At 47.4% G+C, this 23,765-nt stretch overlaps 1 protein-coding gene across 1 annotated transcript; it reads left to right on the top strand.

The window, feature by feature from the left end:
• Positions 1-8,965: 8,965 nt before the first annotated feature.
• LOC144601619 (cytokine-inducible SH2-containing protein-like) lies at positions 8,966-22,912 on the top strand. Its single transcript, XM_078413837.1, has 3 exons — positions 8,966-9,672; positions 20,752-20,993; positions 22,131-22,912. Exons 1-3 carry the CDS (start codon positions 9,653-9,655, stop codon positions 22,613-22,615), a joined length of 747 nt encoding a protein of 248 aa, XP_078269963.1. The 5' UTR covers positions 8,966-9,652; the 3' UTR covers positions 22,616-22,912.
• The last annotated feature ends 853 nt before the right edge of the window (positions 22,913-23,765 follow it).

The following is a 23,765-nucleotide window of genomic DNA, read 5'->3' as shown; positions in this document are numbered from 1 at the left end:
TGTTCGTGCCAACGTGCAAGAACATATCCTCAACTAGCATATGTAAAAATGGATTAGCCTGGGGCAATATTAGGCTCTTACTGTGCTACCTGTCTACTGTATTCCCACACTTCCCAACTGTATAGTGTACTTTGTGTTGTAGCAATGCTTGAGAAACTCAGTGTGATTTGGCCGTACATTTCTTTGAGTTTAGTTTAGAGTTACAGTGTTGAAACAGACCCTTAGGCCCACCGCATCCATGCCGACCAGCAATCCCCCATATACTAGTTCTATACTACATGCTAGAGACAAGTTACAGAAGCCAATTAATCTACAAACTTGCACGTCTTTGGAATGAGGGAGGAAACTGGAGCACTTGGGGAAAAGCCACACGGTCACAGCAAGAACATATAAACACTACAGACAGCACCCATAGTCAGGATCGAACCCGAGTCTCTGAGCTCTGATGCTGTGAGGCAGCAACACTGCTGCTGCCCCACTGTGCCACCCTGGCATCTTCTCCACCGTTCAATGAGACCATCATTAACTCTTCTTTCCCTCTCTGAACTCAGATCCCATGGTTCATAATGTCCATTAAGCAGGTTCTGTAATTTCTAGTACACTTCTTAATCAAACATCAGATGGCGTCATTGTGCTATTTTACTCTACTTAGCTTGGTACCTTTCAGGATTTAGTGAGGTCATATTTCTACAGAGTCAACTGAAAGTCAAGGATGTTTAATTGTCATATGTACCAACAAAGGAACAATTAAATTCTTACTTGCAGCAGCAAAACAGCGTGTAAACACAATACTGAAAACACAGCTGACCTACATTGTAAGGTGGAGACACAAGGAACTGGATAGGAAACAAAGTGCAGGAATAACTCAACTGATCAGGCAGCATCTCTGGAGAACATGGATAAGTGACATTTTGGATTGGATCCCACCTTCAGACATCGTCAAGGAATTGCAGATGCTGATTTACAACAAAAAAAAAGACACAAAGTGCTGGAGTAACACAGCGGTTCTTCTTCCTACACTCATTCTAAAAAAGGGTCCCGACCAAAATGTCACCTATCCATGTTGACCAGATATGCTACCTGACCCTCTGAGTTCCTCCAGCACATTGTGCCTTTTTTAGATTGTAAGGTACTGACTTATTTTCTGAACCAAACCAGTTTGGTAAAACCCTAGCAACACCAATCAAACGAGGAGATAGACAGGTTTTTCAGTCAACTTTTAAAAGAAAGTAACTGGTCAAGTCAAGATTATTGTCATATGCACAAGTACAGAGGTACAGGTACAATGAAATATACAATATACAATTAAATGTATAATGAAGTATTGCAGGCACATGGACAAGCATAAAAGTATCAAGTATACATAAATCACACAGATTTTGCCAGATAGTAAAATAAAATTGGCTGTGCAGAAAACAGGACATTAGTGCAAAAATGCACAATTAGAAAACATGTCCACGGTGGTGCAAGAGGTAGTCAGTAGTGTTCCCTTGCGAGGTAGGATTACCCTCTCCCCTCTCCCCTCTCCCATCACGAAAGAAGTACAGAAGTGTGAAACGCACACCTCCAGATTCAGGGACAGTTTCTTTCCAGCTATTATCAGGCAACTGAACCATTCTATCAAGAACTAGAGAGCGGTCCTGAGCTACTATCCACCTCATTGGAGACACTCTGACAGTCTTTAATCGGACCCTGATAGACTTTATCTTGCACTAACCATTATTCCCATTATTACGTATCTGTACACTGTAAATGGGTCGATTGTAACTTTGTATTGTCTTTCCACTGACTGGTTAGCAACAAAAGCTTTTAACTGTACCCCGGTAGGCGTGACACTAAACTAAAAACTAGGGTTGTGCAGGTCGGTTCAAGAACCAGATAGTTGTTGGAAAGTACAACTTTCCTGAACCTGGTGGTGTGAGACGTATGGCCTCTGTACCTCCTACCTGATGGAGCTGTGAGAAGAGGGCATGGCCTGGGATGCTGGGGATCCTTGAAGACTGATGCCAGCAGGAAGCTTTTCAGTCAGCCCAAACCTACTGTGAACTTCAACAGGATACCCATCAATCATGATGTTACCTCCATAGAATGTTATTTGAGAGCAAACTTGTGAAATGCCTTGGCATGGTCTGGTACAAATTCAAGGCAAACAGCCTGAGAAAGAGAAGTGTGAAAGATGGTGATAGTGTGGGGCAAGACTGGCCATTGATTGAAGGTGGCGACTAAGAAGGAAGTTTTTTTGACCCAGATGGTGGTGAAAACATGGATCAGAAAGTGGTTGAGGTAAAGAGTTAGTACAGGAGAGGACAGATCAACCTGAGGCAAATGGAAATGGAAATAGGAGGTACAAAGGAGGAACTGCAGATGCTGAAATCTTGAGCAAAACACAAATGCTGGTCAGGCAGCATCTTTTGTTTAGTTTAGTTTAGAGATACAGCGCGGGAACAGGCCCTTCGGTCCATCGAGTATACGCCGACCAGCGATCACTGCACACTAACACTATCCTACACACACAAGGGACAATTTTAAATTTTATCAAGCCAATTAGCCTACAAACCTGTACGTCTTTGGAGTGTGGGAGGAAACCAGAGCTCCTGGAGAAAACCCATGGGGCCACAGGGAGAACGTACAAACTCCGTACAGACAGCACCCGTAGTCAGGATCGAACCCTGGTTTCTGCTGCTGAAAAGCAGCAACTCTACCACTGCGCCACTGAGCCACTCTACTGTGGAGGGAATCGACAGGCGATGTTTCGGATCGGGACCCTCCTTCAGAAATGGGAGGTGATGGTTTCAGAGGAAATTTGGGTTTAGAAAGCTTGAAGATTTAAGGGTTAAATGGTTCTGCCCCACAGTAAGTTGGTGAGTTAAATTCAGGATGGAAGGTGAGTAGGAATAAGTGCAGTAAATGTAAATACCGTGAGGAAAAGTTGACAATTAAATGCAACAAATGATAAACACGTCAAAGACGTATGACAATAAAACACTCTTGCTCTCTCTGTTAACCTTGCATCTACAATCGCTTGGGCCTCAACCTGTTTCAAGTTGCTTGGCTCCAAATCCAAATGCCATTTATTCTGATTTGCCACCAGGTGGCAGTGCCTTCCACTGCCCACCCAGTGTTTGTGCAGCTGACAACCCAACCGTATGATATTTTGATAGCTCCAATTTCAAGTAACCCTTGCATTTCCTCTCTCCCTGCCCCTCTCCCACCCTAGTCATCCTGTTAGTTCCACTGTTCGCATCCGTATATCCTTTCGTTAGCACCTCTTCCACAGCCAACAATGGACCATTGTGGGCTCCACCTTTCCTTGGTCATCGGTGCCAGCTGTGATTGGAGCTGAACCTTTTCATACCTCTAGCTTACCTCTCAATCTGAAGAAGGATTTTGACCCGAAACGTCACCTATTCCTTTTCTCCAGAGATGCTACCTGACCCGTTGTGTTACTCCAGCACTTTGTGCCTATCAACCCAGTGAAAAGGTTGGGTTGTCTCTGTGCTGGTCCTGTACAACAGTGGTGTAGGAAAGACAACATACAATTATTATATGTTTATTTCTCCTGACTTCAGATGCTTACCACGCAATGCATTGCTTTTTGAACTGCTATCGCTTTTGTGCTGTGCAAGGGATCAAATAATTTTGGCAATGTTGGCTGAGGGATCAGAATTGGCCAGGAAAACCAAGGTGATGCTTGGCTGATGCTCTCTCCACACAAATTACACTGCATCTTATATGGTCCAGGGGAGAATGATCCCAGGAATTATTGTGTTAACACAGGATGAGCGTTTGACGGCACTGGGACTTTACTCACTGGTGTTTAAAAGGATGGGGGGGGGGGGGGGACCTCCTTGAAACTTACTGACTAGTGAAAGGCCTGGATAGCGTGGATGTGGAGAGCATGTTTTCCACGAGTGGCAGAGTGTCAGACCAGAGACCACAGCCTCAGAATAAAAGGAAATACCTTTAGAAAGGAGATGAGCAGGAATTTCTTTAGTCAGAGGGTAGTGAATCTGTGGAATCCATTGCCACAGATGACTGCGGAAGCCAAGGCAATGGGTATTTTTAAGACGGAGATGGCAGATTCTTGATTAGTACGGGTGTTAGAGGTTATAGCAAGAAGGCAGGAAAATGGGGTTGAGAGGGAAAGATAGATCAGCCATGATTGAATGGCGGAGCCAAATTAAGGGCCAAATGGCTTAATTCTGCTCCTATAACGTATGAATTTATGAACTTTTAAACTGTCCAAGAATCCTGCAGCCCATAGACAAGCCCTTTGACCCACGACGTCCATGTCGACTTTCTTGTCCATCTATGTTAATTCCATTTGCCTGCTTTAAGACTGTATCCTTCTATGCCTTAAAATAGGACATAGAGTGCTGGTGTATCTCGGTGGGTGAGGCAGGAACTCTGGAGAACATGGATAGGTGACGTTTCAGGACGGGACCCTTCTTCAGATTCAATCTGGGACTTTCCTCCCCAACAGCAGGAGAGAGGCACCTCACTAGGGGGACTGCAACAGGTCGAGGGGGCACCTCACCAGAGGGACTGCAACAGGAGGGGCACGTCACCAGGGGGACTGCAACAGGGGGGGGGGGGGGCACCTCACCAGAGGGACTGCAACAGGTCCAGGGGCACCTCACCAGGGGGACTGCAACAGGTCGAGAGGGCACCTCACCAGAGGGACTGCCACAGGTCCAGGGGCACCTCACCAGGGGGACTGCAACAGGTCGAGGGGGCACCTCACCAGAGGGACTGCAACAGGTCCAGGGGCACCTCACCAGGAGGACTGCAACAGGTCCAGGGGCACCTCACCAGGGGGACTACAACAGGTTAAGAAGACGCTAGTTTGTGGGATGCAAAACTGAAAATCAAGAAACCCAAGAATCACCCAGCAAACCGCAGACATTGGTAAATCGAAGCATAAACAGAAAATCCTGCAAATACTCAGCAGGTCACTCAGCGCTAGTGGGGAGGGTAACAGAGGAATATTTCAAGTTGATGACCTTTTACAAATTCAAGAACAACTTCTTTCCCTCTGATATCAGACTCTTGTACAGACCACTTAAATGCTAGGGATAAATTCCCAATCTTCCAATCTACCTTCTTGTGTTCCTTGCACTTTTTTTTAACCTGCATTTTCCCTGATGCTGTAACACGGTATTCTACTTTCTCTCTATATTCTACACTACATTCTGCACTATGTTTACATTCCTGTCTGCACTACCTGATGTCCTCATGTATGGTATGAATTGCTTGGTTTTTCAATGTATCTTGGTACAAATGACAGTAATAAACCTTTTCCAATATTAACTGAATACCAATTCCAAAGAACGGTATAAAGTTAGGAAGAAAAGGTGATAGAGTGGGCAGCAGTGGGGAGAGGATTGTGGTGCTGTTGGCTGGAGGAGATGATGAGGCAAGATAAATGCAAATACAGGTCCACCACTGATTTCCTGGCACCCTTGGTTAAGGAGCCTTGCTGGAATATCCGTTTTGCCAGACCAGCAGGACACGGCCTCCAAGAGGTGTCCAACGATACCAGAACGGTCCACCTAGGTCGCCGGAGGACTGAGATACCGCCCCTCAAAGCCGGCCTCAGAAGTCGGCTATGGGAACGGATCTGCCGGCTCCGGGCGGGACGGAGTTCCAGAGCCCCGGCCGCAGGGGGCAAATTCGACCCGCCGATCTCTTCCAGAGAGAGGCCGGGGGGGGGGGGGGGGGGGGTCAGGTGTGCTCTCGTATGTGCATTATGGGATGCATTATGGTATCTACCTCCACCACTCCTTCGCAACGCATTCCAGACACTCATTACTCTCTGTGTAAAATAATATTCCCTACACGTCTCCTATAAACTCTGCCCCTCTCGGTTTAAAGCTATGCCCTCTAGTATTTGATTTTTTTTTCATGTTTGGAAACGGTTCTGACTGTTTACCCTAGTGTCAAAGGATACGGGGAGAAGGCAGGAGATTGGAGTTGAGAGGGAAAAATAGATCAGCCATGATTGAACGGCGGCGCAGCCTCGATGGGCTGAATGGCCTGATTCAGCTGCTAGGTCTTATCATATGATGATTTTTCACTGAGTTCTAAAGGACGAGCATCTTTACCAATATTGTCTGCTAGTCTGCTCTGGGTCTAAATAGAGGTTTAAAGAGGCACGACATGCAAATCACTGAATACTCCAACAAACCCCTCCCTATACGTGCCCTGACTGGTTACATTATGGCCTGTTGCGGCAATTCCAATGCAGAGGAAGGCAGGAGGTTGCAAAGGGTTTTGGGCTCAGCTCGGTCCAACACGGATGTAGCCCTCCCCATCTAGGGGGTATGGGGAGAAGGCAGGAACGGGGTACTGATTGAGAATGATCAGCCATGATCACATTGAATGGTGGTACTGGCTCGAAGGGCCGAATGGCCTCCTCCTGCACCTATTGTTTATTGTCTATTGTCCATCTACATGAGGCGCTGCCTCAAGAAGGCGGCATCGATCCTCAACAATCCTCACCACGCTCTCTTCTCACTTGCTACCATCCAGCAGTCCCAAACTACTAGGTTCAGGAGCAGCTACTTTCCTGCATCATCTAGTTTTTTGAACCGACCTGCACAACCCTAATATCCCTCCCTCGGCAACAGAACATTCCGGACCACCGCTTTTGCACTGCCGTGGACTTTACTTTTAGACTTTCGCCTTTAGAGATGCAGCGTGGAAACAGGTCCTCCAGTTCACTGGGTCCGCGCCCATCAGCGTTCACCCCTAACTATCCTCCACACTAACACTAACACCAACACCATCCTCCACACGAGGGACGATTTTTCAATTTTACCGAAGTCAATTAACCTATAAACATGTACATCTTTGGAAGGTGGGAAGAAACCGGAGCACCCGGAGAAAACCCACACCGTCACGGGGAGAACCGTGCAAAGTGCACCCGTAGTCAGGACCGAACCGGGGTTCCTGGTGTGCAAGGCAGCGACTCCACTGCTGCGCCACTGTGCCGCCCCAATTGTGCACTTGTTTTCCAATTATGCATGTTTGCACTAATGTGTAATTCATGTATAATTGATATATAACTTGTGTTTTGTCCATGTCCATCTGCGCAGTGGTGCAGCTGGTAGAGATGTTGCCTCACCGACATGGTTCGATCCTGACCTCGGTAGCTGTCTTTGTGAAATGTGCACGTTCTCCCTTTGCCTGCGTGGGTTTCCTCCAGGTGCTCTGGTCCCCCCCACACACATCCCAAAGACATGCGGGTTTGTAGATTAATTGCCCCTCTGTAAATTACCCCCTTGTGTGTAGGGAGTGGAAGAGAAAGTGGGATAACATGGGACTGGTGTGAACGTGGGATCGATGGTCGTCGTGCACTCCGTGGGCCAGTTAATACGCTGTATCTCTAATTCAAATTAAATGAAACCTTTTGCACTACCATAGACCCGCTATCCGGGTACTTATTCACAAAGTACTGGAGTAACTCAGCAGGTCGGGCAGCATCTCGGGACAGAAGGAATGGGTGACGTTTCGGGTCGAGACCCTTCTTCAGACTGATGTGACACCCGAAACGTCACCCATTCCTTCTCTCCCGAGATGCTGCCCGACCTGCTGAGTTACTCCAGCACTTTGTGAATAAATACCTTCGATTTGTACCAGCATCTGCAGTTATTTTGTGGTGGTGGTGGTGGTGGGGGGGGGGGGGGGTGGGGTGGGGGTGTTGGGGTGCCGGGATCGAAGGGGGAACCCAGCAGGGGGAGCAGAGAACAATGATGGTGGGGCATCGCCCCGAATGAAGAGAGTTGGGCGACCTAGCCACCTGCTGCCACCCACGTACGACGGCAGGCCTGGTTCCCGCTGTGAGCAGAAGATACAACTGTCCGATAACAGTGACTCTTTGTGTACTGCCTAGGTGCGGTCTTCTGTAGGATTTTACCGGGTTGAACGCAGCACAAAGCATTTCATTATATCATTGACAAAATGCTGGAGTAACTCAGCAGGTCAGGCAGCATCTCAGGAGAGAAGGAATGGGCGACGAAACGTCGGTGGGGGAGGGATAATCTGACTTCTCGAGTCTTTCTTCAAACCCTCACCCCCTCCCATTTGCTTTTCAAACCACCCCCTCTCTCTCTCTCTCTCTCTCTCTCTCTGTATCTCTCTCTCTCTGTATCTCTCTCTCTCTCTCTCTCTCTGTATCTCTCTGTATATCTCTCTCTCTCTCTGTATCTCTCTCTCTCTCTCTCTCTCTCTTTCTCCCTCGCCACTGCAATGCTTGAGTGTAGTTCTAGAAGACCTCAAAGGGAACAAGAATATAGCCCAAGATAGACACAAAAATGCTGGAGTAACTCAGCGGGACAGGCAGCATCTCTGGAGGGAAGGAATGGGTGACATTTCGAGTCGCCCATTCCTTCTCTCCCGAGATGCTGCCTGACCTGCTGAGTTACTCCAGCATTTTGTGAATAAATACCTTCGATTTGTACCAGCACCTGCAGTTATTTTCTCACACTCATTATATCATTGAATCATTGAATTGAATTGAGAATTGTGTATTTCTGCAGTCTAATATCTTGCTCTTTTTTGGGATGGTCTTTTCCCCTTTAAAAATTCTTGTAGAATTTATGTACAATATGTTTTTGTGTGTTTCTCTGAGTCCTTGTGCCCGTGATGCTGCTACAAGCGAGATTTCCATTGTACAGGGTGCACCTGCACTTGTCCATGTGACAATAAACTCAACAGGGGACTTGACTGGCCATTGTGAGGTTAAAATAAAGCAAACCTCCTAAAAAAATGGTCGTCCATTGGATTAGAGAGAGAATGGAAAGCCTGAAGCTTGATGTCGTGCTGGTGTGTGTGTGATTGGCCGAGGTTCTGTGTTACACACAGCGTGATTAAACCTCCTCCCCCCCCCCCCCCCCCAGTCGCAACGCCTCCAAGCACGTTCATTGGCTTTTCTTTCACTGAGTCTCCCTCCTTTGCATGACGTTCGGCAGCGAATTCTTGGAAATTTCCTGGAACTGGATCAAAGGCATTTCCGTCGTTGGCTGTGACACATTCTTGGGCAGAAGCCGGATCCAGAGAGAGAGAGAGAGAGAGAGAGAGGGGAAGCCGGTTGACTGTTTAGCGCCCTTTATCGCGAATTAAGCACACATTTGTACACACACTCAACTTAAGGGCACACATGGATCAACAGATGGCCGGTGTGACAGCCCTGCTCGCTGCCGGGTTGTTTCTGCCCGACTGAATCCATTGTATTCCTTCTACCAAGTTGCAAGCTGTTTCGTGCAATTCCAGGAACTCTCCTTTTTCGTTCTTGGAATTACTTTCGCAAGGGCATCTAAAACCAGCAGTTACCACCAGCGCTGCCGCACTCAACCTACGCCCTGCATTTGAACTTGCAACTTGCAACTTGGGATGTGTACATCAGACCTGTCTCTCTGAATTCCGATGAACCAGAGCAGAGAAGGGGACCAGGAAACAAACAATGCGGGCGTGCAAATACTACTTATTTTGTTCAACTGGTATTTAAAAAACTAGGTCTTCCTTCTCTCACCTGTTCTGTTCACCTTCGCCTCCGCCCTATTTGGGGAAATATGAATTATCCCTGTTAAGTGTGGGAAAGGCAACGCAGCCGGCAAACGAGCACCAAGGATCTGCATCTCTCGAACTTGACATGTTACTCTGTTTACAAGGGTAAGTGTTGCATTTTTCTGTTTGATGGTATGCCTCCAGTGTGAAGGGGGTTTTTGATATCTTAGTGTATGTTTGCTGCCGAACAGAATCGAGGACTAGAAACATTAAGAAGTGAGTGAAAAATCGTTGTTAAATGTCCCAAACACCCTCAACAAGAAGCGTAAAAATTTGGCGGATTCGTTGACGCAGAGAATTGATGAACTCTGAAATAATTGTTGCAAATAAGTGAACAAAGTCATAATGGTAATAGATCGGGTAAACGCACAGCGTCTTTTGCCCAGGGTAGGAGAATCAAGAAACGGAGTACAGAAGTTTAAGGTGAAGGGGAAAGATTTCATAGGAACCTGTGAGGGGCGTTCGTTCTGTGGCGACTGCACGAATTTGTTGTTCTGTGTTCGACTTTCTGTCCGGAATAATAAAAAATATATATTTAGAAATAAATCTCTAAACGGAGTCAGAATGTTTACAATGTGCAACAATGGCGGTGAAAATTCAACCGAATGCTTTGCAAGTGTAGTCCTTTGTTATGTAATGCTTACAACGGGCTGCGGGAAAAAAAAACTACAATTGGTCTCTACTGGATTAGAAGATAGGGTCTTGGGTTGTTGAAATCGACGTCCCTCGATTAGCACAGAAGATAGACACAATCGAGGGTATTTACTCACAAAATGCTGGAGTAACTCAGCAGGTCAGGCAGCATCTCAGGAGAGAAGGAATGGGTGACCTTACGGGTCGAGACCCTTCCACCGACTCGATTAGCAATTGGGATTCATTATCCCAATTTTATTATAGGAAAATAACTGCAGATGCTGGTACAAATCGAAGGTATTTATTCACAAAATGCTGGAGTAACTCAGCAGGTCAGGCAGCATCTCGGGAGAGAAGGAATGGGTGACGTTTCGGGTCGAGACCAGAAGGGTCTCGACCCGAAACGTCACCCATTCCTTCTATCCCAATTTTATTAGTTCACTGAAAGATAACATTGGTCACTTCTTGACTAAAACACAAAGTGCCGGAGGAACTCAGCGGGCCAGGCAGCATCTGTGGGGGGGATATTGGCAGAGGATGTTTCAGGTCGGACCCTTCAGACTCGAAATGTCGCCTATCCATCCCCATGGGGAAACATAGAAACATAGATAATAGGTGCAGGAGTAGGCCATTCGGCCCTTCGAGCCAACACCGCCATTCAATATGATCATGGCTGATCATCCTAAATCAGTACCCCGTTCCTGCCTTCTCCCCATACCCCCTGATTCCGTGAGCCCTAAGAGTTATATCCAACTCTCTTTTGCAAACATCCAGTGAATTGACCTCCACTGTTTTCTGTGGCAGGGAATTCCACAGATTCACAACTCTCCGGGTGAAAATGTTTTGTTTTTTCTCATCTCAGTCCTAAATGGCCTACCCCTTATTCTTAAACTGTGACCCCTGGTTCTCGACTCCCCCAACATCGGGAACATTTTTTCTGCATCTGGCCTGTTCAATCCCTTACGAATTGTATATGTTTTTATAAGATATATATTGGGGTTACTATAGAAAACCCAATGCCTCAAACTGTTTGGAAGAATTGTCTTCGACTCATACAATCATACAGCACGGAAACAAGTCCTTTCGGCCCAACTCGCCCCTGCTGACCAGGATGCCCCATCTAAGTCCCATTTGCCCGCGTTTGGCCCATGTCCCTCTAAACCTTTGCTATCCGTGTACCTGTCCGAGTGTCCTTTAATGGACAGTTCTCAGGAATTGAACCCTTGAGTACCATCAGTCTGCAGAAAGGCACTAACTGCTGGAGTAACTGAGCGGGGCAGGCAGCATCTCTGGAGAACAGGAATAGGTGACATTTCTCCAGACTGTCCCGACCCGAAACGTCACCAATCCCTCTTCTCCAGAGATGCTGCCTGTCCCGCTGAGTTACTCCGGCATTCTGTGCCTATCTTCGGTGTAAAGCAGCATCTATCTGCAGTTCCTTCCCACACAGTCTGAAGAAAGGTCCCGACCCTAAACGTCTCCTGTCTATCTCCCGCCACAGATGCTGCCTGACCTGCTGAGTTCCTCCAGCACTTTGGGTTTTAGCCCAGGGTGCAGCACCTGCTGTTCCTCGTGTCGCCACTGGGGACCGACCATGTGCGGTGGGTTTATTCACTGCAACTTAACGCGGTGACCAACCAACCACTTGACTATCTGCTCTGGATGTCCACATCCTTCCAGCGTCGCTCTTCGACGACCCCCATCATTGAGACACCTCTGCTAATGGCCCCGAGTTCCCCCTCACCCCGGCTGACCCCTGAAACCCCCTCCCCTCTCCTCACCCCATTACATTTGAACACTAATTTGGCATCTTCTTTGAAACCGGCGTCTCTTGGAGCAACATTCACACAGCGCCTCCCTCCCCCCCCCAATGAAACCACAACAAGCTTAAAAGAGGGGGGGGGGTCAAGTGAATGAAGAGAAAATTTGCAAGAGGGGTGGGGGTGGGGGAGAGTGAGCCTAGAACCTAGAACCTCAAGTGCCAAGTAGCTGAGAGTCAGTGGTTTTGATGAGGGTGAGAAAGAGGGGAGAATGTGGTAGGAGGGCGAGGAGGGGGAGGGTGGGGGTGGGGGTGGAGAGAAGGAACTGCGAGCACAGGGGGCAGAAACTGCGAGGGGGGTTTGGTTGGGATGTGGGAATCAGCAGGGGCAAATTCGCAAGGAAACGCTGAAGCCATTTGAACAGTGCGGGAGGTTGCTGGAACATCGTTTGCCTGAATTTCTTGACTGGGATTGATGTATGCAAACTTGAATCTTTGCATTATTATACAAGAAGTTGCTATTTTTGATCAGAATTGTGGGCAGGAAGCAGAGAAAGGGAAGAACGCTTTCACTCCCAGTAAAATCTTCGAGGTTTTAAAGATTTTTTTTTGGAGAGGGGGATAATCTGACTTCTCCAGTCTTTCTTCAAATCCTCACCCCCTCCCATTTGCTTTTCAAACCTCTCTCTCTCTCTCTCTCTCTCTCTCTCCCTCTCTCTCTCTCTCTCTCTCTCTCTCTCTCTCACTCTCTCCCTCTTTCTCCCTCGCCACTGCAATGCATGAGTGTAGTTCTAGAAGACCTTAGAGAACAAGAATATAGCCCAAGATAGACACAAAATGCTGGAGTAACTCAGCGGGACAGGCAACACCTCTGGAGGGAAGGAATGGGTGACATTTCGAGTCGAGACCTCAGACTGAAGAAGGGTCTCGACCCGAAACGTCACCCATTCCTTCCCTCCAGAGATGCTGCCTGTCCCGCTGAGTTACTCCAGCATTTTGTGTCTATCTTCATTTTAAACCAGCATCTGCAGTTCCTTCCTACAACAAGAATATAGCCCAGTCCATCACACTGATCAGGTTGCATCACAGCCTGGTTTTGGAACAGTTCTGCCCAAGACCACACGAGTTGCAGTGTTGTACTTGTAGCCCAGTCCATCACATAGGCCAGACTCCCCATCTAGCCTTCACACTACCTCGGGAAAGCATCCAAAATAATCAAAGACCTTTCCCACTTTGTCAGTAGAAGCTTGAAAGTGTGTACCACCAGACACAGCAACAGCTTCTTCCCCACTGCTACCAGGCTTCTGAACGGTCCTTCCATTCGCTAGGGTACTATCCCGATTCTCCAACATACCCCATTGCGAACATTGGACTTTTTCGTTGGAACTGTTATGCTACAATGCTGAGAAATGTATTCTGCACACTGCATCTTTTCCTTCGTTCTACCGATTATACTTGAGTTTAGGCTGATAGTATTCATATACGAATAATGATAATGTAGATATATATATATGTATATACATTATCATCTGATTTGATTGGATAGCATGCAAACAAAATGTTTCCACTATACATAGTTTCAGCCTGCTCCTGCCCCACAGACTTCATCTCCAGGTACATTGATTCCATCTCGTCCACCCCTCCCCTCGTACAGTCCCTCTCGACAACATCCGAGACACCTCACACTTCAACGGGGTCCCGACCCGAAACGTCACCTATCCATGTCCTCCAGAGATCCTGCCGGACTTGCTAGGTTGCTCCAGCGCACTGCGTTTTACACACGATTTATAAGTTCTAGGAACAAAATTAGGCCATTTGGCCCATCAAGTCTACTCCGTCATTCAATCATGGCTGATCTATCTTTCCCTCTCAACCCCAATCTCCTTTTTTCTCTCCATAACCCCTGACACCCATACTGATCAAGAATCTGCAATCTCCACACCTCCTTTCTAAAGGTACGTCCTTTTATTCTGAGGCTGTGGCCTCTGGTCCTAAATCTTTCCTAGGCTTTCCAATTCCCACATCCAAATCCACAAAGTGAGGAGTAGCGGCCCCAGCACCGATTCCTGCGGAACTCCGCTAGCCACTGGTTCCAGCATCTGCAGTTTCTGCACCAACCTCAGTTGAATTGTGCAGGAAGGTACACACAAGAATGTACAGAGAATGTTTACCAGGATGTTGCCAGGACTCAATGGCCTGAGCATGGGGAATAGATAGGGTGAATGCACAGTCTTTTACTCAGAGTAGGGGAATTAAGAACCAGAGGGCATAGGTTTAAGGTGAGAGGGGCAAGATTTAATAGGAAACTGAGGGATAACTTTTTCACTCAGAGGGTGGTGGGTGTATGGAATGAGCTGCTAGAGGAGGTACTATAACAACATTTAAAAGATACTTGGACAGGTACATGGATAGGACAGGTTTAGAGGGATATGGGCCAAATGCTGGCAAATGGGATTAGCTTAAATGGGGCACCTTGGCTAGCATGGATGACTTTTAGATTTTAGACTTTAAAGACACAGCACAGAACAGACCCTTTGGCCCACTGGGTCCACGCCGACCAATGACCACCCCCATCACTAACACTATCCTATACACTAGGGACAATTTACAATTTTACCAAAGCCAATTAACCTACAAACCTGCATTCCTTTGGAGTGTGGGAGGAAACCGGAGCACCCGGAGAAAACCCACGCTGTCACAGGTAAAACATGCAAACTCTGTGCAGGCAGCACCCCTAGTCAGGATTGAACCCGGGTCTCTGTCACTGTAAGGCAGTAACGTTACCGCTGCACCACTGTGCTGCCCTAATGCTGATGAGTTGGGCTGAAGGGATTGTTTCCGTGCTGTATGACTCTATAAGTGGTCCGCAGTGTGAGGAAACACTCACACACCTGTGCAATGCCAGCCCCTGTGATAATCACTTTGGTTGCAAGTCAGAGAGTGCAGACTCATTCATCAGTGTTGGCCTTTGCATCTGCCTCTCTCCGCAATGAAAGACAGATTCTTCCCCGCATGAGCGAGGATGAATGGATTTGTCATTGTGAGTTAGTTCACCCACTTGCACACACGCACAGTTGCCAGGCACAGATAACTCCTCTTGGCACAGTTGGGGGCAGTGGGCGGGCGGGAAGGAATGAAGCAAAGAGAATGCAAAAATGCATAAACATTAAAGTTATGAATTATTAATCTCACGAGCTCAAGAGCAAGAACAGAAAACATTAGAAAGAGGAACAATGAACAAGCCAAACTTTCACCAGTCAAAGAGTCTCAGACCTGAAACATTAATCGTTTCCTCCTCTGCAGATCCTGCCTGACCTGCTGAATGATTGTGGCATTTTCAGTTTTTATTTCACTTTTCAAGCATCTACAGCTTTTTTCCCCTTAATTCTCACTATGTCAGGATGCGGCGTTAGCTTTTGCAAGCAGCATTCTCAAGCGTAGAGTGGGGAACGTACAGACCTGGGAATCGTGCTCGGGAAGCCACAAACGTTCAACAACCAAACCATCTCTTTGGTGGTATCAATCAAAGTTCAAATCCCCTGCTACTCTCTGAAACAAGCCCAAGAGAGCGCCTGAGTTATAGAAAGAGGTTGGGCAGGCTAGGACATTATTCCTCAGAGTGCAGGAGGCTGAGGGGTGGTCTAATAGGGGTGTATAAAATGATGGGAGGAATAGATAGGATAGATGCACAGAGACTTTTACCCAGTGGCGGAGGATTAAGAACCAGAGGACATTGGTGTAAGGTGAGAGGGGAAAGATTTAATAGGAACCTGAGGAGCAACTTTTTTACACAAAGGGTGATGGGTGTATGGAACGAGCTGCTGGAGGTGGTAGTTGAGGCAGGTACTATCAAAATGTTTAAAAAGCATTTGGACAGGTACATGGATAGGATAGGTTTAATGGGATATGGGCCAAACAAAGGCAGGTAGGACTAGTGTAGATGGGACATGTAGGTCAGCGTGGGCAAGTTTGGCTGAAGGGCCTGTTTCCAAGCTGTATGATTCTGAGACTCTCAATTTATCTACAGTCAGACAAAGGCTTCATTTAACATCACAGCTTGAAAGAAGCATCTGTGACTGTGTAGTGATCCCACACTGTGCCACATCACTAGGTTTAGGTTTATTATTGTGTGTACTGAGGCATTTAGTTGACTTTTTGGAGCGATACAGCATGGAAACAGGCCCTTCGGCCCACCGAGTCCACACTGACCATTGATCATCCATTCACACCAGTTCTAGGTTATCCCACTTTCTCATCCACTCCCGACACACAAGAGGCCAACAACTAACCTACAAACCCACACGTCTTTGGGAAACCGGAGGACACGACACACACATGGTCACAGGGAGAACGTACAAACTCCACACAGGCAGCATCCGAGGTCAGGCTCGAACCTGGGTCACTGACACTGTGAGGCAGTGGCTCTACCAGCTGCGCCACTTTGGTTTGCATGGTTTAGTTCAGTTTAGTTTATTATTGTTACGTGCACCAAAGTACAGTGAAAATCTTTTCCCATTGCGTGCTATCCAGTCAATGAAAAGACTGTGCATGATTACAATCAAGCCATCCACAGTGTACCGATACAGGATAAAGGGTATATTATTTATTGCAAGATAAAGTCCAATTGAAGATAGTTCAATGAGCTAGATGGGAGGTCAGGACCTCACTCTAGTTGATGGTATTGTGGTTTAGTTGCCTGATAACAGCTGGGAAGAAACTGTTCCTGAATCTTGAGACTCTGAAACATTGTGGGCTCCAGAAAGGTGGCAACTGTTTATGCTGTCTCGGTGGATGTTCACTATTATACTACACTTTTGTACTAGATGGTGCTTATCAATAGTATGATTTTACTGGATTGTATGCAAAACAAACATTGTCAATGTGCCTTGGTACATGGGTGCATGTGACAAAAAAGTTTCATCAGCAGCACTTCATCATCAATCTGGAGGTATGCGCTTTCAAACTCCTGTACCTCCTGCCTGATGGAAGAGGGGAGAATCAAGCCAAACTCAAATACAATAGGTGGGGCAAAAGGAAAGATACAGAATGCAGAAAATAGTTCTCAGCATTGTAGAGCATCAGTTCCATTGCGACTATCAGCCAAGATTGTGTGTCTAAGGTGGCACGGTGGCGCAGTGGCAGAGTTGCTATCTCACAGCGCCAGAGACCCGGGTACGATCCTGACCTTGGATGCTGTCTGTATGGAGTTTGTGCGTTCTCCCTGTGAGCACGTGGGTTTTCTCCGGGTGCTCCAGCTTCCTCCCACATTCCAAAGAGTGCAGGTTTGTAGGTTAATCGGCTTCTGTGAACGGTCCCCCATTGTGTAAGGGAGCAGATAAGGAAGTACTATTTTTACACACAGTTTTCTATTGTGCCGCTTCAAGTAAGAATCCCATTATTCTGATTGGGAAATATGACATTAAAACATTCTTCTGTAAAATTGTGTGTAGGATAGTGTGTAAGATAGAACGTGTGTAAAGGTGGTCGGTCGCTGGTCGGCGTGGACTCGGTTGGCCGAAGGGCCAGTTTTCACACTGTATCACTAAAACTAAAATCTAGAGCTATCAGCATTGCAAGCTGCTTTTCAGAGGAATGATACAGTGGCCTTGTAAATTGAAAGAAGATAACATAAAACGGACATACTTCTCCACGATTTTGAACAACAGCCAATGTCTAAAATGGGAGTGCGTTGGAACATTGTATTCTTGGATGTGAACCCATCACACATTTGTCCAAATCACAGACAAACCCATCTCGCCTCTCACCTTAGTGAATGGTGGTCAGGCTTTGTCTCATCACCACAAAGCCTGGGGACTTTGTCCTGCTCTCTTTTCCAGCTTTCTCCCCCCCACTACAACCCGTCCCGACCTGAAACATAACCTGTCCACGTTCTCCAGAGATGATGCCTGACATGTTGAGTTACTTCTGCACTTTGTGTCTTTGTTTGTGTAATCCAGCATCTGTAGTTCCTTGCGTCTACCAATCTTGGGTCTGCTTGGAAATCTCTGAAGACAGTGGAGGAATGCGAAGTGTGTCTCTGTGTCTGTGTCTGTCTCTGTCTCTGTCTCTGTCTCTGTCTCTGTCTCTGTCTCTGTCTCTGTCCCTGTCCCTGTCAAACGTAACCCTGGTAATTGACACTGTTTACTGGTGAGGAAGCCTGGATTGAGAAGGGGATGTTTGTCTCATTGACGCACTTGTTGCGTGCCTCTCTCACAGTAAGCACACTGTTCCTGTTGTCTTTGCAGTGAAGGCCATGGCTGTAACTCCACCCCTCCCTGTATCTCCTGCAAATCACAGGACATGACAGTCATTTTTCCCAATGACACGGGGCGTTGGCAGCCTGGGTTTGTTGTTCCTTACTGCTTTATGTAACTGAATGGGTTGCCAAGTTTAGGAAACGCCCATGTTTCTGGTTTAAAGATACAGCATGAAATTCATCTTTGTAAAAAGCTCAGTACAAGTATCCCTATACATAAGCCCTTAGATACATCTTGGATAAGCATGTCAGATACAGTACAAGTGTACAGCAGTCGTACACAGAGTCACAGATTTGGCGCCATTTTCAAGTCCCAGTTGTAAGTGTAGGGTTCTTGGCCGAATCATGAAGGCCCATTGTCCTGGCAGCGTTGGCCTGGCCAAGCGTAGTCTTGGTGACCTCCACCACTGTAGGCCGTGTCCGGTCCACGCACTTGGCCTGGCCAAGCGTAGTCTTGGTGTCCTCCACCACTGTAGGCCGTGTCTGGTCCACGTGCTTGGCCTCTTGGAGCGGCGCTCGGACCAGCCGAGCCCCAGGCAACTGCAGGGCCTCCAGCAGCCCACTCCCCTGTCGAGGCCGTGCATTCCCTCCTACAGCCGCTCCGTTTACCGACCCTCCGTTCCACTCCTTCCTCTCTGGGCAGGCGAGTCGTTTGCACGTCCCCCCCTGGGTGACCCGCCCTGGGTTTCCCCCGAGTGCTCCACTTTCCTGTCTGGTTGTTGTTAATTAACTGCTCTGGGTCAACTTTGGTGTGGATGGGTGGTGGGAGAATCAGGAAGGGTCAAAGGGCTGCAGGGAAATAAATGGAGACACTGGAGGACATTGATCAGACTGCTCTGAGAGCTGGTATAGGCTCAATGGGCCAAACGGCCTCATTCTCATTGATGAGCTGGACAGCCTCCTCTCGATGGACCTCATGGCCCTCACTGATGAACCGAAGGCTGCATCCACCTGATGAGCTGAATGCCCTCGCTCTCGTTGATGAAACAAGGGCAACTCTGTCTTGATGGGCTGCATGGCCTCATTCTGATTGATGAGCTGAGCAGTGTCATTCTCTTGTGGGTACAACAAACTGCAGATGCTGGTTTATGAAAAAAAAAGATACAAAGTGCTGCCGTAACTCAGCGGGTCAGGCAGCACAAGTAGAAACAAGAAACTGCAGATGCTGGTTTTTGTAGCAAAGATAGACAAATAGTGCTGGAGTAACCCAACGGGTCAGGCAGCAACTCTGCAGAACATGGATAGGTGACGTTTCAGGTTGAGACCCTTCTTCAGACTTCAGACCCTTTCCCAATCAGTCTGAAGACGGGTCCCAACCTGAAACATCACCTATCCATGTTCTGCAGAGTTGCTGCCTGGCCCGCTGAGTTACTCCAGCACTTTAAGCCTCAACATCTTGATGATATAAATGGACTCATTCTCATTGTGAATTATAAAAACATTAAGCAAAAGCAAACTGTGCTGCTGTTCACATTGAATTATGCTTTGTGCTCTAGTCAGTAGTGATTGGGGATTTACAACTCCACTGTTACATTCTCAGCTTTGTCGTTGCTGATTAATGTTTGAGCCTCGGTTCTAAAAGGTTACAACATTACTGAAGCAATAAATAATTGATCTGAGTACCGGTTTTATTAGTGCATCGATTTTGATTTAATTTAATCAGCTTCACTGGCAAGTAAAGGGATTTAAAGGTTGGAATCATTCCTGGTATCTAGCCTGGAATGGCACGGTGGCACAGTGGCAGAGTTGCTGCCTTACAGCGCTGGGGACCCAAGTTCGACCCTGGAAGTGTAGGAGGAAACCAGAGCACCCGGAGAAACCCCACACAGTCACAGGGAGAACGTAAAACTCCGTACAGACAGCACCCGTAGTCAGGATCGAACCTGGGTTTCTGGCGCTGTGAGGCAGCGACTCTATTGCAGTGCCATTGTGCCACCCCATTGAGGGACAAACTGTGGGTGGGATATCACAGATAATCATACCTTTGCATCTTTGAAGTAGTGCAAGGTGATCTTATATGCAAGAGGCATAGTCATTGAGCACACAAACCGACTACCTGACATCCATATTTCTCCATTCCCTGCTACGATCAGTTTGAGGAAGGGGCCTGACCTGAAATGGTGTGGCATTTAGGAGATTTTTTGATAGGTTTATGGATGTGCAGGAAATGGGAGGATATGGAGTAACTACAGGCAGATAAGAGTTGGTCTTGGCATTTTGTTCGGCACAGACATTGTGGGCTGAAGGGCCTGTTCCAATGTTGTAATGTTCTATGTTCTATACCGTTTATCCATGTCCTCCGGAGATCCTGTCTGTCCCATTGAGTTACACCAGGTTTGCTTGAGATTCCATGTATCTGGAATTTATTTTGTATCTCTCACAATTTCGGGGATGTAAGTGGGCCGTACTTATGATGTGGATATTCATATTGACAAAAACTTTTTTTTTCTCTCTTTCTCTCTCTTTCTCTCAATCTCCCCCCGCTGCACTCCCACCCTCCCCCTCCCTCCTCTCCCCACTCCTTCCCTACCCATAGACCTTTGGCGACACAGCAAGGAGCAAGGAACCTCACTCGACCCCGATCAAGGTCCGACATACTCATGATCTTGGAGCAGCCGGACGCTCAGATCCCAAGGAACGTGTCCCTTATGACGTTCCAGGAGGAGAGCGCCTCCGTTGGTCCGGTGCAAGTGCCCAGCGTGGAGCCCGTCGCCAAGAGAGACCCAGAAGATGACATGCAATGCCTCACCACCACCCTCCGCCAATTGGATCTGTCAGGTAGGCTAGTCAACGGTCAATGTACAATGAAAATTCTTTACTTACATACTGTCCTATGGCATCAGTGTCCGTAGGTCGTGTAGATACTACTTTGACATTGGGCTTGGGTTTTCTTGCTGGAGCACCTATCCTGGTGTGACAGCACGAGTACTTTGTGTTTTAACAGTAATTGCCACACCTGAGCACGATCCCCATTCACAAAGTGTACAGAAATATTCCACTGAGCCTGTATGCAAGAGGCGCCATGTTTTGGCGCCATTTTGAAAAGTCCAGTCCTATGGCCTGGGTCTTATGAGCGGGCAGGTAGGACTGGTGTAGGTGGGGCATCTTGGTAATTGATCACCCGTTCACACTAATTCCATGTTATCCCGCTTTGTCACTAGCGTAATATTTACAAAGGCCAATTAACTTACAAACCTGCACGTCTTTTGGGATGTGGGAGGAAAACGGAGCTCCCAGAGAAAACCCAGGTGGTTGTGCAAATAGGGAGAACGTGCAAACTCCACACACAGACAGCACCCAAGGTCAGGATTGAACCTGGTCTCTGGCGCTTTGAGGTGCAGGATATGGACTACCTCACCAACCGACCACAGTATGTGAGGACAAAGGACCTGGTCTCGGACAGGGTGGTCTGCAGCACTGGGGTTCCGCAGGAGATTGTTGGTCGGCGTGGACTTCGTGGGCCGAAGGGCCTGTTTCCATGCTGTGTCTCTAAAACTAAGCTAAAATCTAAAGTGTCGAGACAAAGAACTGTAGACGTTGGTTTATACCAAAGATAGAGACCATGTGCGGAGGTAACGGTGGCGCAGCTGTAGAGTTGCTGCCTTACACCGCCAGAGATGGCCGGTGAATATGGGTACGGAGTTTGTATGTTCTCCTCGTGACCGCGTAGGTTTCTCCGGGTGCTCCGGTTTCCTCCCACACTCCAAAGACGTAGAGGTTTATAGGTTAATTGGCTTTGGGAAATATTGTAAATTGTTTCTCGTGTGTAGGACAATATTGACGGTTGGCGCAGACTTGGTGGGCCGAAGGGCCTGTTTCCTGCTGTATCTTTAAACTGATCTAAACTGAACTAAACTCAATGGTTTGGAGATGTTGCCTAAACAGTAAAGTGACCGCTTTGCCTTTGATTTGCAGGATGGTACTGGGGCTCTCTCACTGCTACCGAGGCCAAGCTGCAGCTCAACAAGATGCCGGAAGGAACCTTCCTCATCCGCGACAGCTCGCACCCTAGCTACCTGTTGACCTTGTCGGTGAAGACCAGCCGCGGCCCCACCAACGTGCGCATCGAGTACAGCAATGGCAAGTTCTGCTTGGACTCCTACTTCCTGGCCAAGCCCAGGATCCTGGCCTTCAGGGAGGTTCTCGGCCTGATCCAGCATTACGTCACCTCTTGCGTGGTGGACCGGTACGACAAGCCTGCGGGCACCACCGCAGCGCTCCCCCCCAAGGACACCGCCATCCACCTGAAGCTCATCAAACCCCTGCACCGGAAAGACTCCTTCCCCTCGCTCCAGCACTTGTGCCGATTGTCCATCAACAAGGCGACGCACCAAGTGGACAAACTCCCATTGCCAAAACTCGTCCGGCGCTACTTGGAAGACTACCCTTTCCTTCTCTGAGCCATCTCCATAAGGGAAGAGATGGAGCAACATTGGTGCTTTTATATATCCATGGCTGAGACATGGTCAATTGATGGGTGCTTTAAGAACCTTGACATGGAGGAGATTAAATCCATGCGTTGTACTACGTTGCTCCTGTGACAGTTGAACATGCCTCTGTGGACATGACCTGCACATCGGGCCGATGACTTAAATGTGCACCGATGCATTTCCTAAACTCGTGGATCGGCAGCGATTTTAAAATAATGCGGGAAAGAATGCAGATCTGCAAAAAAACAAAAACAAACACAACTATCTATACAGTCTTTATATTAAAAGGATTGCACATTGAACATTTTTAAGGTTTCTGTATTTTTTTTAAAGAAAGACCAAAAGCAATGCAGTATTTCAAAATAAAGTATTATTAACTCACTTTAACTCACTCTGAGCCAAAGGCAAGCAGCTGGAAGAACGCGATGGGTCAGGCAGCATCTGCGGAGGTGAAAGGGCAGATGAATAGCGAAGGAGTGAATAGAGTGGATGTGGAGAAGAGGTCTCCACTGGTGGGAGAGTCTAGGAGCAGACGGCCGAAAAGCCTCTAACTCTTTTCAGAGGTTTAATTTAGTTTATTATTGTCATGTGTACATATAGGTACAGATAAAGAATGAAGGACACAACATTTAGTGCAAAATAAAGTCATAAAAACATAGACAATAGGTGCAGGAGGAGGCCATTTTTCCCTTCGAGCCAGCACCGCCATTCATTATGATCATGGCTGATCATCTACAATCGGTAACTGTGCCTGCCTTCTCCCCATATCCCTTGATTCCACTAGCCCCATGAGCTCTATCTAACTCTCTTTTAAATTCATCCAGTGAATTAAAGCCATGATCACATTGAATGGCGGTGCTGGCTCGAAGGGACGAATGGCCTCCTCCTGCACCTATTGTGTATTGAATTGGCCTCCACTGCCTTCTGTGGCAGATAATTCCACAAATTCACAACTCTCTGGGTGAAAATGTTTCTTCTTAAATGGCCTCCCCTTTATTCTTAGACTGTGCCCCCTGGTTCTGGACTCCCCCAACATTGGGAAGTGCGATTAAAGATTATATAAAGGCTATTTGCAGGTCAAGAGGTTTGGTTAGTGGGAAGCTTTTAAACGTAAGATTCA

The sequence above is a fragment of the Rhinoraja longicauda genome, chromosome 17 (assembly GCF_053455715.1).
Source record: "Rhinoraja longicauda isolate Sanriku21f chromosome 17, sRhiLon1.1, whole genome shotgun sequence".
In the NCBI taxonomy this organism is placed as follows: domain Eukaryota; kingdom Metazoa; phylum Chordata; class Chondrichthyes; order Rajiformes; family Arhynchobatidae; genus Rhinoraja; species Rhinoraja longicauda.
Note: the sequence above shows the minus strand (reverse complement) of the source record. Positions and strands in the feature narration are given on the sequence as shown.

What these genes read in the sequence shown, in the direction of transcription:
- LOC144601619 (XM_078413837.1), top strand. Translation starts at nt 9,653, where the DNA reads ATGTTACTCTGTTTACAAGG. An exon ending in ATGTTACTCTGTTTACAAGG is followed by an intron (nt 9,673 to 20,751) that starts GTAAGTGTTGCA and finishes CCCTACCCATAG; the next exon opens with ACCTTTGGCGACACAGCAAG. An exon ending in CCGCCAATTGGATCTGTCAG is followed by an intron (nt 20,994 to 22,130) that starts GTAGGCTAGTCA and finishes TTTGATTTGCAG; the next exon opens with GATGGTACTGGGGCTCTCTC.